Source organism: Seriola aureovittata, chromosome 14 (genome assembly GCF_021018895.1).
Source record: "Seriola aureovittata isolate HTS-2021-v1 ecotype China chromosome 14, ASM2101889v1, whole genome shotgun sequence".
NCBI classification, from domain to species: Eukaryota; Metazoa; Chordata; class Actinopteri; order Carangiformes; family Carangidae; genus Seriola; species Seriola aureovittata.
In genome coordinates this window covers 25,200,001-25,220,637 of record NC_079377.1, presented here as the reverse complement: position 1 = coordinate 25,220,637, position 20,637 = coordinate 25,200,001, and the positions used below count along the sequence as shown (strand labels likewise).

At 41.5% G+C, this 20,637-nt stretch overlaps 4 protein-coding genes across 4 annotated transcripts in view; 3 read left to right on the top strand and 1 right to left on the bottom strand.

Moving 5' to 3' along the window:
- Window positions 1-1,517: 1,517 nt before the first annotated feature.
- LOC130181419 (proteinase-activated receptor 2-like) lies at window positions 1,518-5,095 on the bottom strand. Its single transcript, XM_056395634.1, has 4 exons — window positions 4,857-5,095; window positions 4,036-4,157; window positions 3,324-3,523; window positions 1,518-3,225 (listed from the first exon to the last, which is right to left on the bottom strand). Exons 2-4 carry the CDS (start codon window positions 4,138-4,140, stop codon window positions 2,727-2,729), a joined length of 804 nt encoding a protein of 267 aa, XP_056251609.1. The 5' UTR covers window positions 4,141-4,157; window positions 4,857-5,095; the 3' UTR covers window positions 1,518-2,726.
- Window positions 5,096-6,540: 1,445 nt separating this feature from the next.
- Window positions 6,541-7,728, top strand: LOC130181691 (G-protein coupled receptor 4-like). The gene is made up of 3 exons (XM_056396058.1): window positions 6,541-6,754; window positions 6,894-7,081; window positions 7,221-7,728. The coding sequence occupies exons 1-3, from the start codon at window positions 6,593-6,595 to the stop codon at window positions 7,726-7,728; spliced, it is 858 nt and encodes a 285-aa protein (XP_056252033.1). The 5' UTR covers window positions 6,541-6,592.
- Window positions 7,729-7,889: 161 nt separating this feature from the next.
- LOC130181645 (G-protein coupled receptor 4-like) lies at window positions 7,890-9,705 on the top strand. Its single transcript, XM_056396007.1, has 4 exons — window positions 7,890-7,968; window positions 8,283-8,459; window positions 8,600-8,787; window positions 8,927-9,705. Exons 2-4 carry the CDS (start codon window positions 8,298-8,300, stop codon window positions 9,432-9,434), a joined length of 858 nt encoding a protein of 285 aa, XP_056251982.1. The 5' UTR covers window positions 7,890-7,968; window positions 8,283-8,297; the 3' UTR covers window positions 9,435-9,705.
- A 4,828-nt stretch (window positions 9,706-14,533) lies between these two features.
- The window catches only part of slc30a6 (solute carrier family 30 member 6), a 57,747-nt gene continuing 51,643 nt past the window's right edge, over window positions 14,534-20,637 (top strand). Inside the window, exons 1-3 of the mRNA XM_056394838.1 lie at window positions 14,534-14,728; window positions 17,583-17,629; window positions 19,649-19,735. Of these exons, the coding sequence (XP_056250813.1) occupies window positions 14,545-14,728; window positions 17,583-17,629; window positions 19,649-19,735 (318 nt within the window). The 5' untranslated portion in view covers window positions 14,534-14,544. The remainder of the gene's footprint in view (window positions 14,729-17,582; window positions 17,630-19,648; window positions 19,736-20,637) is intronic.

The following is a 20,637-nucleotide window of genomic DNA, read 5'->3' as shown; positions in this document are numbered from 1 at the left end:
GTTGTGACACCTACTGGAACATGAGCTCATACACATGTCTATGAATAAACTGGAAAAGTCAGATTATCAGAAGAAATGAGTCTTCAAGAACAACTATTGAACAACTATTAAAACGTTAATGAGAAAACAATAAAAGAAAACAAACCCTAAAGACTTGTTAAGATTCTCTCTCTGTGTTAAACATGTAAATAATATCTGGAGTCTTTCTGTGAAGAAGAGATAGAAAAGATTTGTATTTTCATTTTCAGTGTCCAACAGTCAACATCATAAATGCTTCATTTTTTCTGTCAGGTGTCCACATACAAACATCATCTGTTAAAGATGCTGCCTTGCTTTCAATTTCTTTCTTTCTTTCTTTTTTTTCTGTGCCTACATGCAAAGCAGATATTCTGGATATCACAGAACAGTATAGTATTTTCAGGATGATTCAGAATATGATACTGGAAATACAGATAGATACCTTTCCAGCACAACACACATCCTGAAGCAAAGACCGGCCATCACACCACAGAGGAAAGAAACAGAAGAGATTATTAAGTGATGAGTGTCACCTGACATCCAGAAAAGCAGATTTGCATCAGATTGGAGATTAGGCGGTTTGCGACATAGGTGATAGGGATTTTTTGCGCAGGCATCAAAATAATTACTTAATTTTAATTCTTCAAATCATTCACAGAGAGACAGACACATAAATATGAGTCATTCTTTACGTATGTGGCAAAACAGTAGAGTTAAGGGAATGCCGATGTTACGTCAGAGACATTAGTGGGGTATTCAAACGTCATTTTACGGCTGGTTTCCTGTGAAACAAGTTCCCATAAATAAAGTACACACACCCTTTAAGACATCACACAAGGAAAAATAAAATAAAGATAGATAATTATGAGATCTTTCCTCCTAGTGATGAGATCTGGATCTCAGAATTACATTACATAATTACAGTTCTTCTGTGAAAGCAACACTGATTTGAGACAGCCAAGGGTATAGAGATTAACACAGCATGTCCAGCTGTTTTAACTACCATTAACTTTTTATTCCTACTTGTTCGTCAGGCCATCCCGACACTGAAGCTATACACACTGAGTTTCATCACATTTTTTAAAAAATTGCATAAAAAACAAAAAACAACTTACCCGCCTCAGAACCACTTCCTGTTGATGACATCACACGTCACCGCTCAGACAGTTCGTTCTCTGTAGGATCCCATGTTGCGTGCACACAAACGCACACACACGAGTTCACATCTATTTCCTTTACTCTCAGCCAAAGTGCACCCTGTCTATCTATCTATCTATAGAAGTTCCACATGCTTTTATTTTTATATTTTTACTTCACATTCACTGAATAAGGGCAAAATTATAATTCATCATCCACAAAAAAGTCAAACTGCTCGTGGTGAAAAGAAAAGAAAAGCAAACAACCAACCTCAGTGGGATTCCTCCTGTGGCAACTAAAGATGCCTGAACAAAAATCTATTGAGTTATACTAGACAAAATGAAAACACAAAACCACTTAAATGAAAAATAATAAACAAATTGAATTGAATTTATTATTTGCACATTGAAAACAAAAGAATATGAATATGAACTGACATGCACATTACAAATTCTTACATTTAGATATTTGTCAGACGCTTTTATCCAAAGTGACTTACAAGTGAGGGACGTCACTAAAGCCTCGGTGCAGTAGGAAACCTTGGCGTAAGTACTGAGGACTACATCTATTTAAAAAGTGCAAGGACATCAAGTAAAGAAGTGCAGTGAAAGTGCAAAGTGAGAGCTAGTTAGGAATGTTAGAGCTGTTAGGAGACGAGCTGCTCTCTGAAGAGATGAGGATCCAAGAGATTGTGACGGACGACGATCCCTGGAGGAACGCAGTGGTTGAGGAGGAGCATAAAGCTGATTGAGTTCAAGTAGATGGAGCAGAGTCAGAAGTCTCTCTGAAGGCAGCATTAGAGACGTGAATCTGATTCAGGCGGCCGTGGGCAGCCAGTGGAGGTCGATGAGCAGAGGAGTGACTCGTTACTTTTCGGGCTGATCGAAGACCAGACGGGCTGTTATCTATTCGGGTTTCACTGTGAATGAAGGGAGGTGAGGTGAGAGAGAACCATGGCCTGGACTAAGAGGTGGGTGGAGTGCCGAGTCAGGTAAGGCCTGATTTTTCTGATGTTGTATAAAGCAAAGAGACACGACCAGGAGACAGATGCAACATGGTCAGAGAAGGAACGCTGGTCATCAAACATGACACCCAGGTTTCTCCAGACTTTGGTTGGGGTGAGAGATAAAGAGGCGACTTTGAAATCTTGATGGAGAGACCGACTGGCTGGGATGACAAGGAGTTCAGTGTTAGAGAGGTTTAGCTGAAGAGACTGTGGGGTCGTCTGGAGGGAACGACAGGTGTGTTTGGAAAACAGGAAAAGGTGAACGACTATTAAAACGTTAATGAGAGAACAATAAAAGAAAACAAACCCTAAAGATTTGTTAAAATTCTCTCTCTGTGTTAAACATGTAAATAATATCTGGAGTCTTTCTGTAATTATAAAATTTGCATTTTCATTTTCAGTGTCCAACAGTCAACATCATAAACGCTTCCTTTTTTCTGTCAGGTGTCCACATGCAAACATCATCTGTTAAAGATGCTGCCTTGATTTTAATTTCCCTGCCTCTCTTTCTTTCTTTCTTTTTCTCTGTGCCTACATGCACCCACCTGTCTACATCCTACATCAGTCACACTTGTGATTCTCCACAATCATCTGCTGCAACGTCGTCCGTCCTGCAGCAGCACAGGCGCGCCAGCAACTTGTCGACGGGCCCTTCCCGCATGAGAACAACCAGAATCAAATCCGGAAAAGCACTGAGCTGAATCAGGGGCAGAACGACCCCTGGGAAATCAAAGGGGTTTGGAAACATTACAATCATAATAATGATTGAAGGAAGGATCAACAGAGTGTAATTAACCAGCAACAGAACCAAAACTCCCACAGTTCTTCGTTTTTCCTCAGCGGGCACAGAGGTGGCAGCAGGCAGCGCTCTGAGAGTCAAAGCCAGACAGGCGATGAACAGGGGGAAAGGTACGAGGGTGAGGTAGGGGAGGAAAAAAAAACGCACCATGTATAGGCCAAAAAAAATTATGATAAAACAAAGGACCCAGATCGCGACACACACAAACACAGAAGTCCCAGCTCGTCTGATGCAGTTCTGTTCTGGAAAGGCGATCACCATGTACCTGCAAGAAAAGACGAGGCAGATATTCTGGATTATCACAGAACAGTATTATATGTTCAGGATGATTCAGAATATGATACTGGAAATACAGACAGCTACCTTTCCAGCGCGACACACATCCTGAAGCAGAGACTGGTCGTCATACCGCAGAAGAAACCAAATGTAGAGATTATTGGGATTATCGGGATTTTGCCATTTCCATCAAAAGAGAAGATCCAGATGCACAAGAAGCAGATTTGAATCAGATTGGAGATGAGGAGGTTTGCGACATAGGTGATGGGGAGCTGATCCTTTCGAGGCTGCAGGAAACATTCATGAAAAAGATAAGTTTCTAACATTAACTCTTTGTTTTCTGTGTAATTATTTTATTACTGTCCCGTCTCAGGAAGCACTTGATGTTTGTAATGTCTTTGTATTTTCAGGACTCGAGGCTGCATTTCTTGAATAAAAGTTCATTATCATAAGAATTTACATTAACAGAGCAGTAAACATGCGACATTGTCCGAAAGTCATTGGCTGAAACAATAAAAATCTTTACATCAAATGTTGTGGAGATACTAATAAGCAGCATATTATATTAGTTTAAAGGACACTGACTGGACTTGATCACCTCCAGCTTCATATTTAACAGACAAACATAACAGTGGTATCGATCTTCACATCTACATCTCAGAAAACTGTCAAACTATTCCTTTAATACTTTTACAAAAAAAAAGATCAGATGTATCTGAAAGGTCTAAAATTCGTGTTTTAATCCTTGAACTCACTCACAGACAGACAGACACATAAATATGAGTCATTATTCACGCACCAGGCAGAACAGACAACAGAGGAGCAGCAGAGTAAAGGGAAGGCCAGCGCCCACGTCGATCCAGAACAAAACCCGAGCGGCATCATCGAGGCTGTGGAGCTGCATCTTATCGCTGGTTTTTCCTGTGGAGGGAAAAGCTGTGAGACAAATCCCTGTTAATGAGGGAAAACCGAAACTAACATACTTTTTTTTATCCCGTTATGTGAAGATAACAGAGCTCTTAATCCCGAGATAACGAGAAACTACCTGGAGAAAACTTGGGTAAAGTTGTAAAATAAATTCTCTGATCTGAACTTCCCGGCTCAATAAGTAATAACGGTGAACGATGGTGTAATAACAGTGTAGTAACAGAGACGACGCCTCTTTCCTCCCGTGTTCACGCAGACAACGAGCTACAACCTCATATTCAACATCAAGTGGATATTGTATCCTGCGCTTTTAATTTATAACAATACTGACATTAAACCAGAGGAAATATATAAAGACACATTACTTTTAATAGCTTTTAATGGCTCCGTCAGTGAATTACTATGAAACTTAATAAATCTTAAAACACCTGATGATTCTCAGGCAAGTTCAGCAGCGTAATTATTTCATCTTTCCTCCTAATTACTTGATTTCATAATTACACACACTTATTTTAGACGCATTTCCAGCTGTTTTAATACAGTTACGTTTTAATTTCTACTTGTTCTTGTTGTTTTTACAAGCTTTTCCTAAACTGAAGCTGTAAACACTGAGTTTTAACACATTCAAAGACATTTAAAAACATTAGTATTAAAAAATAATCAAAATAAAATAAAATAAAAACCTCTACGAACCTGAGCGTCTGTTCCCGTAACTGAAACTACACAACTCTGTGAATCCCGGAGTTGTGTACACACCAGGCTCACCCCGCCTCTCCTGCTGCTGCTTCTTCTTCTGCTGCTTCTTCTTCTGCTGCTTCTTCTTCCTCTGCTGCCTCTGCTGCTGCTGCTTCTTCTTCTTCTGCTGCTGCTTCTTCTGCTGCTGCTTCTTCTTCTGCTGCTTCTTCTTCTGCTGCTTCTTCTTCTGCTGCTTCTTCTTCTGCTGCTTCTTCTTCTGCTGCTTCTTCTTCTTCTTCTTCTTCTTCTGCTGCTTCTTCTGCTGCTGCTTCTTCTTCTGCTGCTTCTTCTTCTGCTGCTTCTTCTGCTGCTGCTTCTTCTTCTGCTGCTTCTTCTTCCTCTGCTGCCTCTGCTGCCTCTGCTGCTGCTGCTTCTTCTTCCTCTGCTGCCTCTGCTGCCTCTGCTGCTGCTGCTGCTTCTTCTTCTTCTGCTGCTGCTTCTTCTGCTGCTGCTTCTTCTGCTGCTGCTTCTTCTTCTGCTGCTTCTTCTTCCTCTGCTGCCTCTGCTGCCTCTGCTGCTGCTGCTTCTTCTTCCTCTGCTGCCTCTGCTGCTGCTGCTGCTTCTTCTTCTTCTGCTGCTGCTTCTTCTGCTGCTGCTTCTTCTTCTGCTGCTTCTTCTTCTTCTGCTGCTTCTTCTTCTGCTGCCTCTGCTGCTGCTGCTTCTTCTTCTGCTGCTTCTTCTTCTGCTGCTGCTTCTTCTTCTGCTGCTTCTAAGGCGTTTTACTTGGCATCCAAAGTGTCTCATCACTACCACCTACAGTTGACCCCCCCTCACTATTATAAGATACAGGCTATATATTCATTTTAAGTGCGTTTTTCCAGCTTCATGAGTTCACATCTACTTCCTCTCCTCTCAGCCTAAGTCTATCTATCTATCTATCTATCTATTTATCTATCTATTTATCGCACACACTGCTATTTATTGAAGTTCCACATGCTTTTATTTTTGTATATTTAAACTCAAAGCAATACCTTCAATTATGTGTCTCACACTTTCATAAGGTTCAGTCCTCTTGCAGACTTGTTCCTGTATGTTTTCAGTAGAAAAGCAGCTGTAGACAAGCTGTTGGCCTCTCTGTGTTATTGCAAGATGGACAGCGATGATAGCAACAGACCAACAGCATGAATGATGCCAAATTATACACAGTCGCTCCATGTAGGCAGAGAAAGAATAATAGAGAGTATAAACAAAAATGATGCAGAAATGAATTCTGTAGAAAACCACGTCTTACCATCATGAACCTCCCTCGTTTCATATCTTGCTGCATTACTGCATTTCACGTCACTAGACTGTGGATACAGAGGAAAAAACAGCAGACTCTGGTGAAAGAAGCACATCCAGACTGTGGTCCACCAGCTTTCAAAGGTAAAGTTTGTGTTACATTACTTCTCTTAATCAATGTTTAACCTAATACATTAAAACTGTAAAGGTGTTGATACATAACAAGGGGACTGGACTGTAGGTGTACAGTAATCTACAGTTGTATTTAGTCTCTGTTTTTACCCTCTCTTGCCTTAAATACCAGTAACTTGAGATTCGTGCTAAAATGCTGGATCACTAAGATTTATCCTGAACTATAGTTGTACTGTATTTGTGTGAACAGCACTTCACAGCTTTAGTATTATCACTGAACAATGTGAGGTAGATGTTAAAAAACTTGCTGATCTCTCGAACAACAGGTTTCACAGTGAAGAATGGAAGATTCCTTCATTAACATCACCTCACAGAACAGAAGCTACAATAACAGCACCACCGTCTCTTATGATAATGAACCTTTCATGGACGTGGTGACATGCATTATCATTTGTATCAGCCTTCCTTTGACCCTAGTGGCCATCCATGGAGTTTGTTCTCTGGTGAGTACATGATGAATGAGAAAGTAGGAACCAATGAGAGTTTGATGAAAAATACATCTGACTGTAAATGTTGAGCAGAGTAAGATGACAACGTGTCATCAGCAAAGATCATGATTTTTTCTACCAATGTTTCCTGCAGGTCAGAAACGATCACGTGGCTCCGATCTACATCATCAACCTTCTGATTTCTGACCTCATTCAACTCTGCTGCATGATCGTTGAAGTGGTACTACCTGAGGATTCAATCATCACAATGATCTTCTTTTCTATTTACTTCTGTGGTCTGATGGCGAGTGTTGGCTTCATGGTGTGTGTCGCCCTGGAAAGGTAGCTATCAGTTTATTCAGTATTTGTGTAGCTACATGTCTGACCTTTTTATATATGTATACTGTATATAGTGTTTGTATTATACATGATATAATTCAGGTGCTCTACAAAGAATCTGTGTGTCTATGTTGTATCACAGGTATCTGGTCATCGCCTGGCCGCTGTGGTACCGCTTCAGACGAACCATCAAGGCCTCTGTAGTGGTCTGTGTCGTGGTCTGGACCCTTCCTCTTGTGACTTTCTTCTCTATGGTTTTGTTGGCTGATTCAGATGACATGCTAATCCCCTCTGCAGTCTTCCTCCTCCTTCCCTTCCCTCTGTTCATATTCTTCCTGCGTGGGACCGTTAAAGCCCTGTCTGCAGCCATTAGTGTCCCTGCTGATGAAAAACGACGAATTGTTGCAGTTTTGATTCTGGTTCTACTTATTTACACACTGTTGTTCTTGCCCTCCATCATTTGGTTCCTTGTAGAAGAAGCCAAATATAATGATGCCCTCGATGTTGTGTCTTTCATGTTTGTAAGGTTCAGTCCTCTTGCAGACTTGTTCCTGTATGTTTTCAGTAGGAAAGGAGCTGTAGACAAGCTGTTGGCCTCTCTGTGTTATTGCAAGATGGACAGCGATGATAGCAACAGACCAACAGCATGAATGATGCCAAATTATACACAGTCGCTCCATGTAGGCAGAGAAAGAATAATAGAGAGTATAAACAAAAATGATGCAGAAATGAATTCTGTAGAAAACCACGTCTTACCATCATGAACCTCCCTCGTTTCATATCTTGCTACATTACTGCATTTCACGTCACTAGACTGTGGATACAGAGGAGAAAACAGCAGACTCTGGTGAAAGAAGCACATCCAGATTGTGGTCCACCAGCTTTCAAAGGTAAAGTTTGTGTTACATTACTTCTCTTAATCAATGTTTAACCTAATACATTAAAACTGTAAAGGTGTTGATACATAACAAGGGGACTGGACTGTAGGTGTACAGTAATCTACAGTTGTATTTAGTCTCTGTTTTTACCCTCTCTTGCCTTAAATACGAGTAACTTGAGATTTGTGCTAAAATGCTGGATCACTAAGATTTATCCTGAACTATAGTTGTACTGTATTTGTGTGAACAGCACTTCACAGCTTTAGTATTATCACTGAACAATGTGAGGTAGATGTTAAAACACTTGCTGATCTCTCAAACAACAGGTTTCACAGTGAAGAATGGAAGATTCCTTCATTAACATCACCTCACAGAACAGAAGCTACAATAACAGCACCACCGTCTCTTATGATAATGAACCTTTCATGTACGTGGTGACATGCATTATCATTTGTATCGGCCTTCCTTTGACCCTAGTGGCCATCCATGGAGTCTGTTCTCTGGTGAGTACATGATGAATGAGAAAGTAGGAACCAATGAGAGTTTGATGAAAAATACATCTGACTGTAAATGTTGAGCAGAGTAAGATGACAACGTGTCATCAGCAAAGATCATGAGTTCTTCTACCAATGTTTTCCTGCAGGTCAGAAACGATCACATGGCTCCGATCTACATCATCAACCTTCTGATTTCTGACCTCATTCAACTCTGCTGCATGATCGTTGAAGTGGTACTACCTGAGGATTCAATCATCACAATGATCTTCTTTTCTGTTTACTTCTGTGGTCTGATGGCGAGTGTTGGCTTCATGGTGTGTGTCGCCCTGGAAAGGTAGCTATCAGTTTATTCAGTATTTGTGTAGCTACATGTCTGACCTTTTTATATATGTATACTGTATATAGTGTTTGTATTATACATGATATAATTCAGGTGCTCTACAAAGAATCTGTGTGTCTATGTTGTATCACAGGTATCTGGTCATCGCCTGGCCGCTGTGGTACCGCTTCAGACGAACCATCAAGGCCTCTGTAGTGGTCTGTGTCGTGGTCTGGACCCTTCCTCTTGTGACTTTCTTCTCTATGGTTTTGTTGGCTGATTCAGATGACATGCTAATCCCCTCTGCAGTCTTCCTCCTCCTTCCCTTCCCTCTGTTCATATTCTTCCTGCGTGGGACCGTTAAAGCCCTGTCTGCAGCCATTAGTGTCCCTGCTGATGAAAAACGACGAATTGTTGCAGTTTTGATTCTGGTTCTACTTATTTACACACTGTTGTTCTTGCCCTCCATCATTTGGTTCCTTGTAGAAGAAGCCAAATATAATGATGCCCTCGATGTTGTGTCTTTCATGTTTGTAAAGTTCAGTCCTCTTGCAGACGTGTTCCTGTATGTTTTCAGTAGGAAAGGAGCTGTAGACAAGCTGTTGGCCTCTCTGTGTCGTTGCAGGATGGACAGCGATGATAGCAACAGACCAACAACATGAATGATGACAACTTATACACAGTCGCTCCATGTAGTCAGAGAAAGAGAGAAAAACAGAAGAAGAAATGTAGGAAATAGAGACAAGACAGATACTGTCGTCTTCTCACATGATTTCCTACAACACATCTAACTGTAGGTTCACTTGCTGCGGTGCACTGTGAAAGCTTCAAGACATGTACATAAAATGTTCTATAAAAAGTTCATGTATATCATTATTACACTTTAATCACAAAAACAAACCTTATATTATTTGAAGATAATCAGCAGCATGATCACTCATATAACCACATCTCTCTCATTCTTAGATCTTTATTTTGTCCGTTTTCTGCAAGTTTTACTTTTACCTGGTTATAAATAGTGTCTAACCACAACAGTTTCTTTGTATAATTATTTGTAGATTATTTTTTTTAATAAAATAAACAAGTTTATTAAAAAAAACAATATACTGCTTGTTTAAATGCAAGCACAGGTGATGGCTGCCTGCAGGGCGTTTCCGCCTGACGCACCTCCGACGGTGCCTGTGAGGTAGCTGCAGGGTCATCAGCCGGGAGCCACATTTCATTGATGTTTCGTTCCACATCTCGCAGTGGTGGAGCAACGGCAGGGACGTCTCCCTGCCGCCCCCTGCAGCTACCCCTAGGACCCTTGTTTTCCCCACGACATATTCTTCCTGCGTGGGACCGTTAAAGCCCTGTCTGCAGCCATTAGTGTCCCTGCTGATGAAAAACGACGAATTGTTGCAGTTTTGATTCTGGTTCTACTTATTTACACACTGTTGTTCTTGCCCTCCATCATTTGGTTCCTTGTAGAAGAAGCCAAATATAATGATGCCCTCGATGTTGTGTCTTTCATGTTTGTAAAGTTCAGTCCTCTTGCAGACGTGTTCCTGTATGTTTTCAGTAGGAAAGGAGCTGTAGACAAGCTGTTGGCCTCTCTGTGTCGTTGCAGGATGGACAGCGATGATAGCAACAGACCAACAACATGAATGATGACAACTTATACACAGTCGCTCCATGTAGTCAGAGAAAGAGAGAAAAACAGAAGAAGAAATGTAGGAAATAGAGACAAGACAGATACTGTCGTCTTCTCACATGATTTCCTACAACACATCTAACTGTAGGTTCACTTGCTGCGGTGCACTGTGAAAGCTTCAAGACATGTACATAAAATGTTCTATAAAAAGTTCATGTATATCATTATTACACTTTAATCACAAAAACAAACCTTATATTATTTGAAGATAATCAGCAGCATGATCACTCATATAACCACATCTCTCTCATTCTTAGATCTTTATTTTGTCCGTTTTCTGCAAGTTTTACTTTTACCTGGTTATAAATAGTGTCTAACCACAACAGTTTCTTTGTATAATTATTTGTAGATTATTTTTTTTAATAAAATAAACAAGTTTATTAAAAAAAACAATATACTGCTTGTTTAAATGCAAGCACAGGTGATGGCTGCCTGCAGGGCGTTTCCGCCTGACGCACCTCCGACGGTGCCTGTGAGGTAGCTGCAGGGTCATCAGCCGGGAGCCACATTTCATTGATGTTTCGTTCCACATCTCGCAGTGGTGGAGCAACGGCAGGGACGTCTCCCTGCCGCCCCCTGCAGCTACCCCTAGGACCCTTGTTTTCCCCACGACATATCCTTCCTTCTCAGCCACAGCCAGAAGCTGGCTCTTTCTGCCTCCCCTGCCAATTCCTTGGATGCCTTATTCAGCTTTGGCCCGGTCACTCCGATGCTCCTCGGGAGGCGCTGGATGGATGTTCCAATAAACCCCCTGCAGCCAACTTCCACAGGGCAGATAACGGTCGCCCACCCTGCTTCTCGACACTCAGCTGCCAGCTCGGTGTATTTCGCCTTCTTTCTTTCGAATGCTGCCTCCATTCCTTCCTCCCAAGGGACTGTGAGCTCTGCCAGGATCACTGTTTTGGCCAAGGGGGACCACAGGATGATGTCTGGTCTCAGAGAGGTCGTGATTATCTCTGGCGGGAACTTGAGCTGCCGGTCAAGGTCCACTCTTAAGTTCCAGTCACATCCAGGTGTTAGCAGTGATCTTCTCTCCCTTTGGGTGATGTTCTGAGCCCCTTGCCCCTTGTCCTACAAAATGGATCAGCTTCTGTACTGTTGAGGGATGGTCTTTGGCCGCTTCCAGCCTTCGTGCCTCGAGGACTTCTGCCAGCTTCCACAGGACCTGGTCGTGCCGCCACCTGTACCGACCCTGAGCCAGAGCTGTCTTGCAACTGGACAGGATGTGCTGTAGACTTGGGTTTGGGGCGTTGCACAGAAGACAGTTTTCCTCTGAGCTGTACCACCAACTCAGATTGCTGGGGCTGGGGGGGGTGTCGTAGGTGGCCCGAATGAGGAAACTTAACCTTGCTTGAGGCATCGGACCACTTGATGGTCCTGTCGACTACTCCTTCCCAGGTTGTCCAACGTCCTTGTTGCCGCTGGATGAGTGCTCTGACCTTGTACTGCTCCTCCTCACTCCTGACCACCTCTTCAATCACCAGGTCTTTCCTCTCCTTTCTTGTGGCTTTGGACCAAAACTTGGAGGGGGGGGGCTGCTACCCACCCCAAGCCAGCTCTCCCTGACTGTGTCCTGCCAACAACTTCTCTGTGCATCAGCCTGTTGATGGCCTGGTCGACAGCCTGTTTGGCCTTCTACTTGCGTCCTGTTCGAACCGGTGCCTTGGTGTTTTTTACAAACGGGTCAGTTGAGTCTCTCAGCTCTACTACGAGCCTCGCCTTCTCCTGTCTGTAGCCCAGGTTGATGGACTTCAGTGGCAGCTGGAGTGTGTCTTTCATGTTTGTAAGGTTCAGTCCTCTTGCAGACGTGTTCCTGTATGTTTGCAGTAGGAAAGGAGCTGTAGACAAGCTGTTGGCCTCTCTGTGTCGTTGCAGGATGGACAGCGATGATAGCAACAGATCAACAGCATGAATGATGACAACTTATACACATTCGCTCCATGTAGTCAGAGAAAGAGAGAAAAACAGAAGAAGAAATGGAGGAAATAGAGACAAGACAGATACTGTCGTCTTCTCACATGATTTCCTACAAGACATCTAACTGTAGGTTCACTTGCTGCGGTGCACTGTGAAAGCTTCAAGACATGTACATAAAATGTTCTATAAAAAGTTCATGTCTATCATTATTATAAGGTAGTCACTGCTTTGGGCCACTCTGATGGGATGGCTTGTGTCTTCCAGGCAACTCTCATCAGTTTCCAAAGGAGCTTCAGCACCATCGGGCAGCTCTTATATACCCTGTATGGCACACCGTTCAGACCTGGTGCTGAGGCGGATCTTGCCTTGTCTACCACCTGCCTGATCTCAGCCCACCTTAGTGGTGTCGTGTCGAACTGAGATTCAGGCTCAGCAGGGCGGGGCACGTGTCCTGGTGAACCAAGTGGAAAGTTCTTCTCCTTGTCACCTAGCTGACTTTTCATGTGCTCCTCGAGCTCCTGTGCAGTGGTTTCCAACTTCCAATTCTTTTTCTCCTCCAGTAGGCTCTTGGCAAAATTGAAGGGGTCCTGGAAGAACCTCGCTCTGTCTTTCTCTTTCTTGCTTCTCCGTCTCCGGATCCGCTCAGCCCTCCGCAAGGTCGCCAGCCTGTCTCTGATTTGGACCCAGAGTGCCTTCAGACCTTCTCTCTCATTCTCGTCAGCTTTCCTCCAGGCCTTCCTGAGTGCCCGCCTCTCCTTTACCAGCTTGAGTATCTCCTTCTCTCGCCTCCCTGGCTCCCTGGGGGTCTTCTTCCTTCGCACCATTTCTCCAAATCTCTCCCTGCCTTCTTCGTATATGATGTTACCGAAGAGGTTCAGCTTGGTGGTTGCGCTCCCTTGCAGAGATTTTCCAAGGATGGTATGCAGGTCTTGGTCGAGACTTCTCCACGCCTCTTTGTCACTGGCTTTGGGCCACTTGACTTAGGGTTGTCTGGTTGGTCTCTCCCTTCTTGCTTGTGTCGGGGGTTCACTGCTAGGGGTCTCCTCCTGATGCTCATTCTGTGGGGTGGGCACTGGGTGTTGTCTGTGCTCCTGCTGCTGGGAAAGGTGCTTTTCTTCATCTCCAAACAACAGTATCTCTGTATAATTATTTGTAGATTATTTTTTAAATAAAATAAACGAGTTTATTAAAAAAACAATGTTTGCAGCTGTCAATTAGATGACTAACAGCTCAAACCCCATCCCTCAAACCTGAATCTTCTGAGCTCACCGTGCATGCAGGTGCCCAGCTACGCAGCTAAATAAACACACTTCCACAAAAGGTTGAAAACAGGAGTTGGTCTTTATGGTTTTTACTGGAGGCAACTGTTGAAACAGTAATGGACAACAAATTGAATCACAGTGACCCCTCTTGTGGGCTCACAGGATAACACTGATAAGGAATGATATGAGGATGGGGAGACAAGCAGCAAATCTTCATAACTGAAACTGGTATTTTTGCTTAAAGAATTACCTAAAAGATTAATTCATGATCAAAGATCAAAATATTTCCTGATAGTTTTTCTGTCTATTGACTAATTAATTTTACTCCACTAATTGCTCTAAAAGCCACAGATGTGCATTTTAAAATTCTGAATGAACTATATTATTATTACAATAAACTCCTACTGGCATTTTAATTTGTTATGCGTTTGAGTTTTGTAATCAATATTTGAATGTTTTTATAACATTTTCAAATGCATTATGCTGCTCCACATCTCTTTATTTTGCGGAAAGAAAAAATGTAATGTACACATTTACTTTTTACCATTGACCATATTTGTTCATAGGTTTTATTGGATTTCATTTCATTTTAATTGTGGCTCTTGGTGTCAGGAAGACAGGCATGACAACATTTCTTTAAATTTACACCTTTGTAAGTGATAACTACTATCTCAAAGTCTTACCAAAATTAATTTTTATTTTTGTTATTTCTAAAATTTCCTTTATATATATTTTCCTGGTCTTCCATTGACCGGAATATGGATTTAAATAATAAAAAAGATCTCTATAGTATATGAACCGTCACTACTATGTAGTTCAATTCAATTATATATAGATCTGTGCTGGCGCATGCGCCTGTGCAACCAAATGAAAGAGGCTCACGGGAACAGGAAGTCCAAAATGGCGATGGAGGGGATGATGTCCACGTCTTCGGGTCTGTCTTATCACAATGCCGGGGACTTTTACCCCAGAAAGTTCGGCTCGAAGCCGGACGTGGTGCCGTCCGGGGTGACCGAGAGGAAGGTGGGCCCGCTGGATAAACCTGACATGGTGTCGGTGGATGTGATTAACATCAAGGATTCAGGTTTGTTATGCTAGCAGGCTAACGGCTAATAACACGTATTCAAACGGAGGGCTGAGCTAACTTCGCTGGTTCTCAGTTATTCCCGCTGTAATTCGGTTATAACGACAGAATTAACATTAACACTGTTCTTAACGGTCAGTTTAAACCAGTTTAAACCAGCTCGGTGTGTCCGTGTGGGGCCTTTGAATGTTGTGTGTTGACGTTAACGTTTGTGAGTCCTGTAAACAAGCGGAGGCAGTTTAACGTCTAAATCACCTAAAACGCTGAAACGACAGGTTTATACTTTAATACAAAGCAAGATGTGACGTAGATATTGACATATTTTCTTCCCCGAAATTTAATTTGTTGTCGTTAAGTTTGTATTTTGTATCTTGTATGAAGACAAACAAGCTAACTACAGTGTATTTGGCTCTCATTGTTTAACTCACCTGTTAGGACCTTTCAGAAATCTTGTCACCGCCTGATTCGCGTCTGTCTGTGGCGGGAGTTGGTGATTTTAATGAAATCTTATAAAATGGAGGATTATTTTAAAATAAGAATATCGTTATACAGTGTTGTTCTAAAGTTTTAGACACTTAAATTAAATTTAGCATACTCTCAAAATAATGCCATTAATATTTTTATTTATTAATTAGCTATATACAAAGTGCAGTTTATTTTACCATACATTACTTTTGGGGAGTTTAAAGTTTTTCACTGAACTTGAGTTGTAGAAGTGTAGGTGGTGTAGGTCGAATCTAATAACAATAAATATGGATTCCATTGCTTATTTTGACATCAATGAAGTTGAATGAATATATATATATATATATATACACTGCCTGGCCAAAAAAAAAGTCGCCACCTGGATTTAACTAAGCAAATAGGTACGAGCCTCCTATTGGATAATTACTGCATGGGCGATTATCTTTCAGCTGGCAACAAGTTATTTATCCCCAACTGGTGCAATGAGTTGCCTCTCATTGCTTAAACAACCATGTCGAAAGACACATCCCGTGGTCGTGGAAAAGATGTTAGTCTGTTTGAGAAGGGTCAAATCATTGGCATGCATCAAGCAGAGAAAACATCTAAGGAGATTGCAGAAACCACTAAAATTGGATTAAGAACTGTCCAACGCATTATTAAAAACTGGAAGGATAGTGGGGACCCATCGTCTACGAGGAATAAATGTGGCCAGAAAAAAATCCTGAATGATCGTGATCGGCGATCACTTAAACGTTTGGTGAAATCAAATCGAAGAAAAACAACAGTAGAACTCAGGGCTATGTTTAATAGTGACAGTAAGAGCATTTCCACACGCACAATGCGAAGGGAACTCAAGGGATTGGGACTGAACAGCTGTGCAGCCTTAAGAAAACCATTAATCAGTGAGGCTAACCGGAAAAAAGGCTTCAATTTGCTAGGGAGCATAAAGATTGGACTCTGGAGCAATGGAAGAAGGTCATGTGGTCAGATGAGTCCAGATTTACCCTGTTCCAGAGTGATGGGCGCATCAGGGTAAGAAGAGAGGCAGGTGAAGTGATGCACCCATCATGCCTAGTGCCTACTGTACAAGCCTGTGGGGGCAGTGCTATGATCTGGGGTTGCTGCAGTTGGTCAGGTCTAGGTTCAGCAACAGTATGTGCTCAAAGAATGAGGTCAGCTGACTACCTGAATATACTGAATGACCAGGTTATTCCATCAATGGATTTTTTCTTCCCTGATGGCACGGGCATATTCCAAGATGACAATGCCAGGATTCATCGGGCTCAAATTGTGAAAGAGTGGTTCAGGGAACATGAGACATCATTTTCACACATGGATTGGCCACCACAGAGTCCAGACTTTAACCCCATTGAGAATCTTTGGGATGTGCTGGAGAAGGCTTTGCGCAGCGGTCAGACTCTACCATCATCAATGCAAGATCTTGGTGAAAAATGAATGCAACACTGGATGGAAATAAATCTTGTGACATTGCAGAAGCTTATCGAAACAATGCCACAGCGAATGCGTGCTGTAATCAAAGCTAAAGGCGGTCCAACGAAATATTAGAGTGTGTGAACTTTTTTTTTTGGTGGCGACTTTTTTTTTGGCCAGGCAGTGTATATATATATATATATATATATATGGACCACCGTTTTATGATTTTACTTATATTATACTGGTGGCTTTTCAAGGGACCTGGGAAAAACAAGTCCTTACTGCAACCTACTACATCTCAGTGCAGTGTAATGTACGGAAACTGACTTTCTTATGTGTCACCATCTGTATGTGCAAATGTTTTAGGCACCAAAAGTAAAGTGAGGATGCTTTAACATCATGAATAGCTTTTATTTCTCAATTAAATTCATGCAAAGCGAAGAAAACAGAATTTTTGCTTTACTCGGTACAAGTGCACACAGTTCTTCAAGGTACTTAAGCTATAAACTTGGTGTGTACAGTGTTATTATTATACTGATAAAAGTAATCTACAGAAAATCAACAAAAATAAGACCAACTCTAGTAATGAAGTGGAACTACTAATGCTGATAATATCTGTCAATGTTATTTTGTTTTTTGGACATATTAAATGTTGTTTAATGTTTGCCTTTGTCTTTAATTAATCTGTTCTGTTTCGGACTGTGGTCCATTAGACATGACGTCATTACTCTGTGTGTCTGTCATACATTTGTCTGGAAATCACAGTAAAAGCTGAACTTGACTCTGAACTCCTGTCCTTCATGTAAAGCAAAGAAACATTGATTATCATTATCTGCACCAAAACAAAACAAAAAAAAACTCCTCGGAGTTCAGCGCTTGACGGTCTTGTTCACCTCACTGTGATTAGATTGTTCTGTTTGAACATGTTGACAGCGACATCTCTTTTCTTCCACAGATGTCCCCCTGCACAGGAAGAAGCATGAGCACGACACGTACGTCTTGGTGAGTGACTCTACCGCTTTTGTTGGTTTTTATCTGTTAGATTGGGTTTCAGGGTTGATGTCTATCTGTTATTTCAAGATCTATTATCACTACTAGTCCTCCTTAAAATGTTCACTTAAGTGTTTCAAGTTTTCTCCTTATCTTAGTCTTGAACTTAAGGAATCACTTAAACCTTAACAACCAAACTTCACCGTGGTGAAGCTCCCGTCAAAACAACGACACGATGAGCTAACAGGTATCACAAGTAATAATGGCTAATGGCAGCAAATCGACAGTCTCCATGGAAACAGTAGAATTTTACTGCTGTAAAATCTCTTTCAATGTTGTAAATTTCTAAGGAAAGCTTTGACTAGATTTTCTTGCAACGCCCTTAAGTAACTCCCTCAGCTAAGGAGGAATTAAACCTTAAGTAACATAAGTAGAAAACTTAAGGTGTTTTGTGCAACCAGCCCCAGTCTTTATGAATTCACAGTGTAGGTATAGATGCTTTGCACACAGTGTTGGTGTCTTGGCTCCAGCTCGGTTTCCTTCGGCTTTTGTTTTCAGAAGAAAACACCCACTTTTTGTACAGTGGTAAATCAGGTTCAACACTGAGTGAGCATGAGAACAGAGTCAAACTGCAACTGCTTCACAGCGACCACACTGTTTGTGTATGTCTCATATACAAACACTTATTTATTGTTTTGCACATAAAAACTATTTTCTTTCAACATGGAGGAAAATAAATCAACCAGACATTCTGGGGAAGGTCATGATTAGACATGATCGTTCTGTGTTTTCAAATGAGAGAGTTTGCTGCTTTTTCTTATCTTAAGTTACAGAGAAGACATAATGGATAATGAAAACAATGATTAGCTTCAGCCCAACATATGATTACATATTGATTATTTTCGGTGATGTTTTGTATCTCAGCCTGAACCAGGTCAGACTTGGTGTTTGTGTAGTCAGATGTGCTGACGTGAAGCTGCTGGATCTCTTGCATCACTTAGAAAAGAACAAACTCCAGCAGCATCTGAAAGAGACTCTGGGTTGTATCGGGTCAGACGTGTCTGTTGAAAACCGTTGTCACATGGTTGTTGCGTGACTGGCTGTTAAATTCTTGAAAAGGTGATTTTAAAAAAAGAAACTTTGTCGTGAAGTACGGAGCCGCTGAGAGAAACAGCTCCGCTTCCTGTTTAAGCTTCTTTAAATGGAAGCTCTGCAGGTGTCTGTATTATGTAAAAGCACTTTGAGTTTCCTGTTTGTTGAAAGGTGCTATAAAAATAAAGCTTAGACCTGTTAGAAACTGTATGATGATCATGAGTTTGTGTCTGAACTCTGCAACTTTTCTACCTTCAGTTCAATTTAATTATTAAGTGACGATGAGAACATCCGGGAATAATGACACTGAGATTCCCCCCAAAATAAATTGTATAATAAACTGTTGTGTTGTGTTGTGTCCCAACCCACCACAGTCAACAGCCTCATTTAGAAAGATAAAGTCTGGTGTGTTGTGAACTGGAATGACCACGATGGAGCCGAACATCATTCTGCAGAAACCTCATATAAAAACCAGATATGACTCTGATTTGCTGATTTTTTTTTGTTGTTGTAGATTTTAGGACGGTAGCTTCTTCCTTCTTCTCTGGATTGTTTCAATAAGAGTTTTTTTATTAATGTAATCTTTATTTAATCAGACAGTCTCATTGAGATTAAAATCTCTTTTTCGAACGCAAGAAACTAAGAAACAAAGAATTACCAAAAACATTTACAATAAGTCAGTGTTGTACACCAACACACCACATGGTTGTGCTGTAGCTCAAGCTTTACCTCCTACTCTGCTTTCCAGTCACAGACCTGATGAACCTGATCGAAGCTAATTTAAATGTCATTCCTGACGGTTACACAGCGCTGTTTTATCTGGCATTTTATTTCTCTTCACATTACATGAGGTTTCATTATTTGTTCCCACATTAAAAGTTAGTTAATTAGTTTTAATAATTATTATTCTGATGTTTTTTTTTATTTTTTTATTTGCAGGGCACCATCCATCCATTCAGGAAGACGCACAGATCCATCTTTGGGAAACTCCTGCAAGAATTCAGACTGGTGGCCTCAGATAGACGGGTAGGTGTGTGTGTGTGTGTGTGTGTGTGTGTGTGTGTGTGTGTGTGTGTGTTATGTTTGTATCTTTGGTATTTTTTTGCCACCATCCTGTCGATAATCAGTCAGTCAGATCCGTGTCGTCTGTATCGTCCAGACCTCCTTTCAGTGATTATCTGGAGAATCCTCACTTTACAATCCCATTACACTCTAAGCTGGTTGGATTCTGTGTCTCATACACAGAGTCAAACCCAAACACCTGCAGTAATCCTGTTTTCCTAGTAGGTCACCATGTTCCAGTGAAAGCAGCAAGGATGAAATCCTCACAGTGAAACACCATCAGCCACGAGCTGAACGCTGCTTCACTCTGACAGATTGACCCGTAGTGAGCAGATTCACACTCTGCTCTTCATCTCTGTATATTCTGTTTTTTATTTGCTGTGATGCACTGATCCTTGATGTTTTAATTTGGGACGTTTTCACCTGTTGAATGTTGTATTTTCCTTTTTTATTTCTTTACGAATCCTTACGCTCTAACAGGAAGAACTTTTATTGCTCCTCCCAAAATTTACCTTTTGCGTATCCAACCCTCACACCTTGCAGATTTTGTTGGTGGCTGTTAAAGCGTTTAATACTTTCATCCCTCACAGAAAACATGTCGGCAACAATGAAAGTTTCCACTGTGAGAAAAGGAACCAAAACTTGCATGAACCACCTCTGCAGGATAACCGATTTGCTCAAAAGCCTCTGTTGTTTGTTTTTCTGCAAGTCAGTTAAATTTAAAGTAAAATGACGACAGGTGAAATATACATAAATACATATAAACCGAACATACAGTGTCACACCGTATACAAGCCGCAGTAACACCTCAGCAGCTGAAGCCTGTGGGTGTGTTTTATTTCATTGCAACAGGCTCGTCAGTTGCT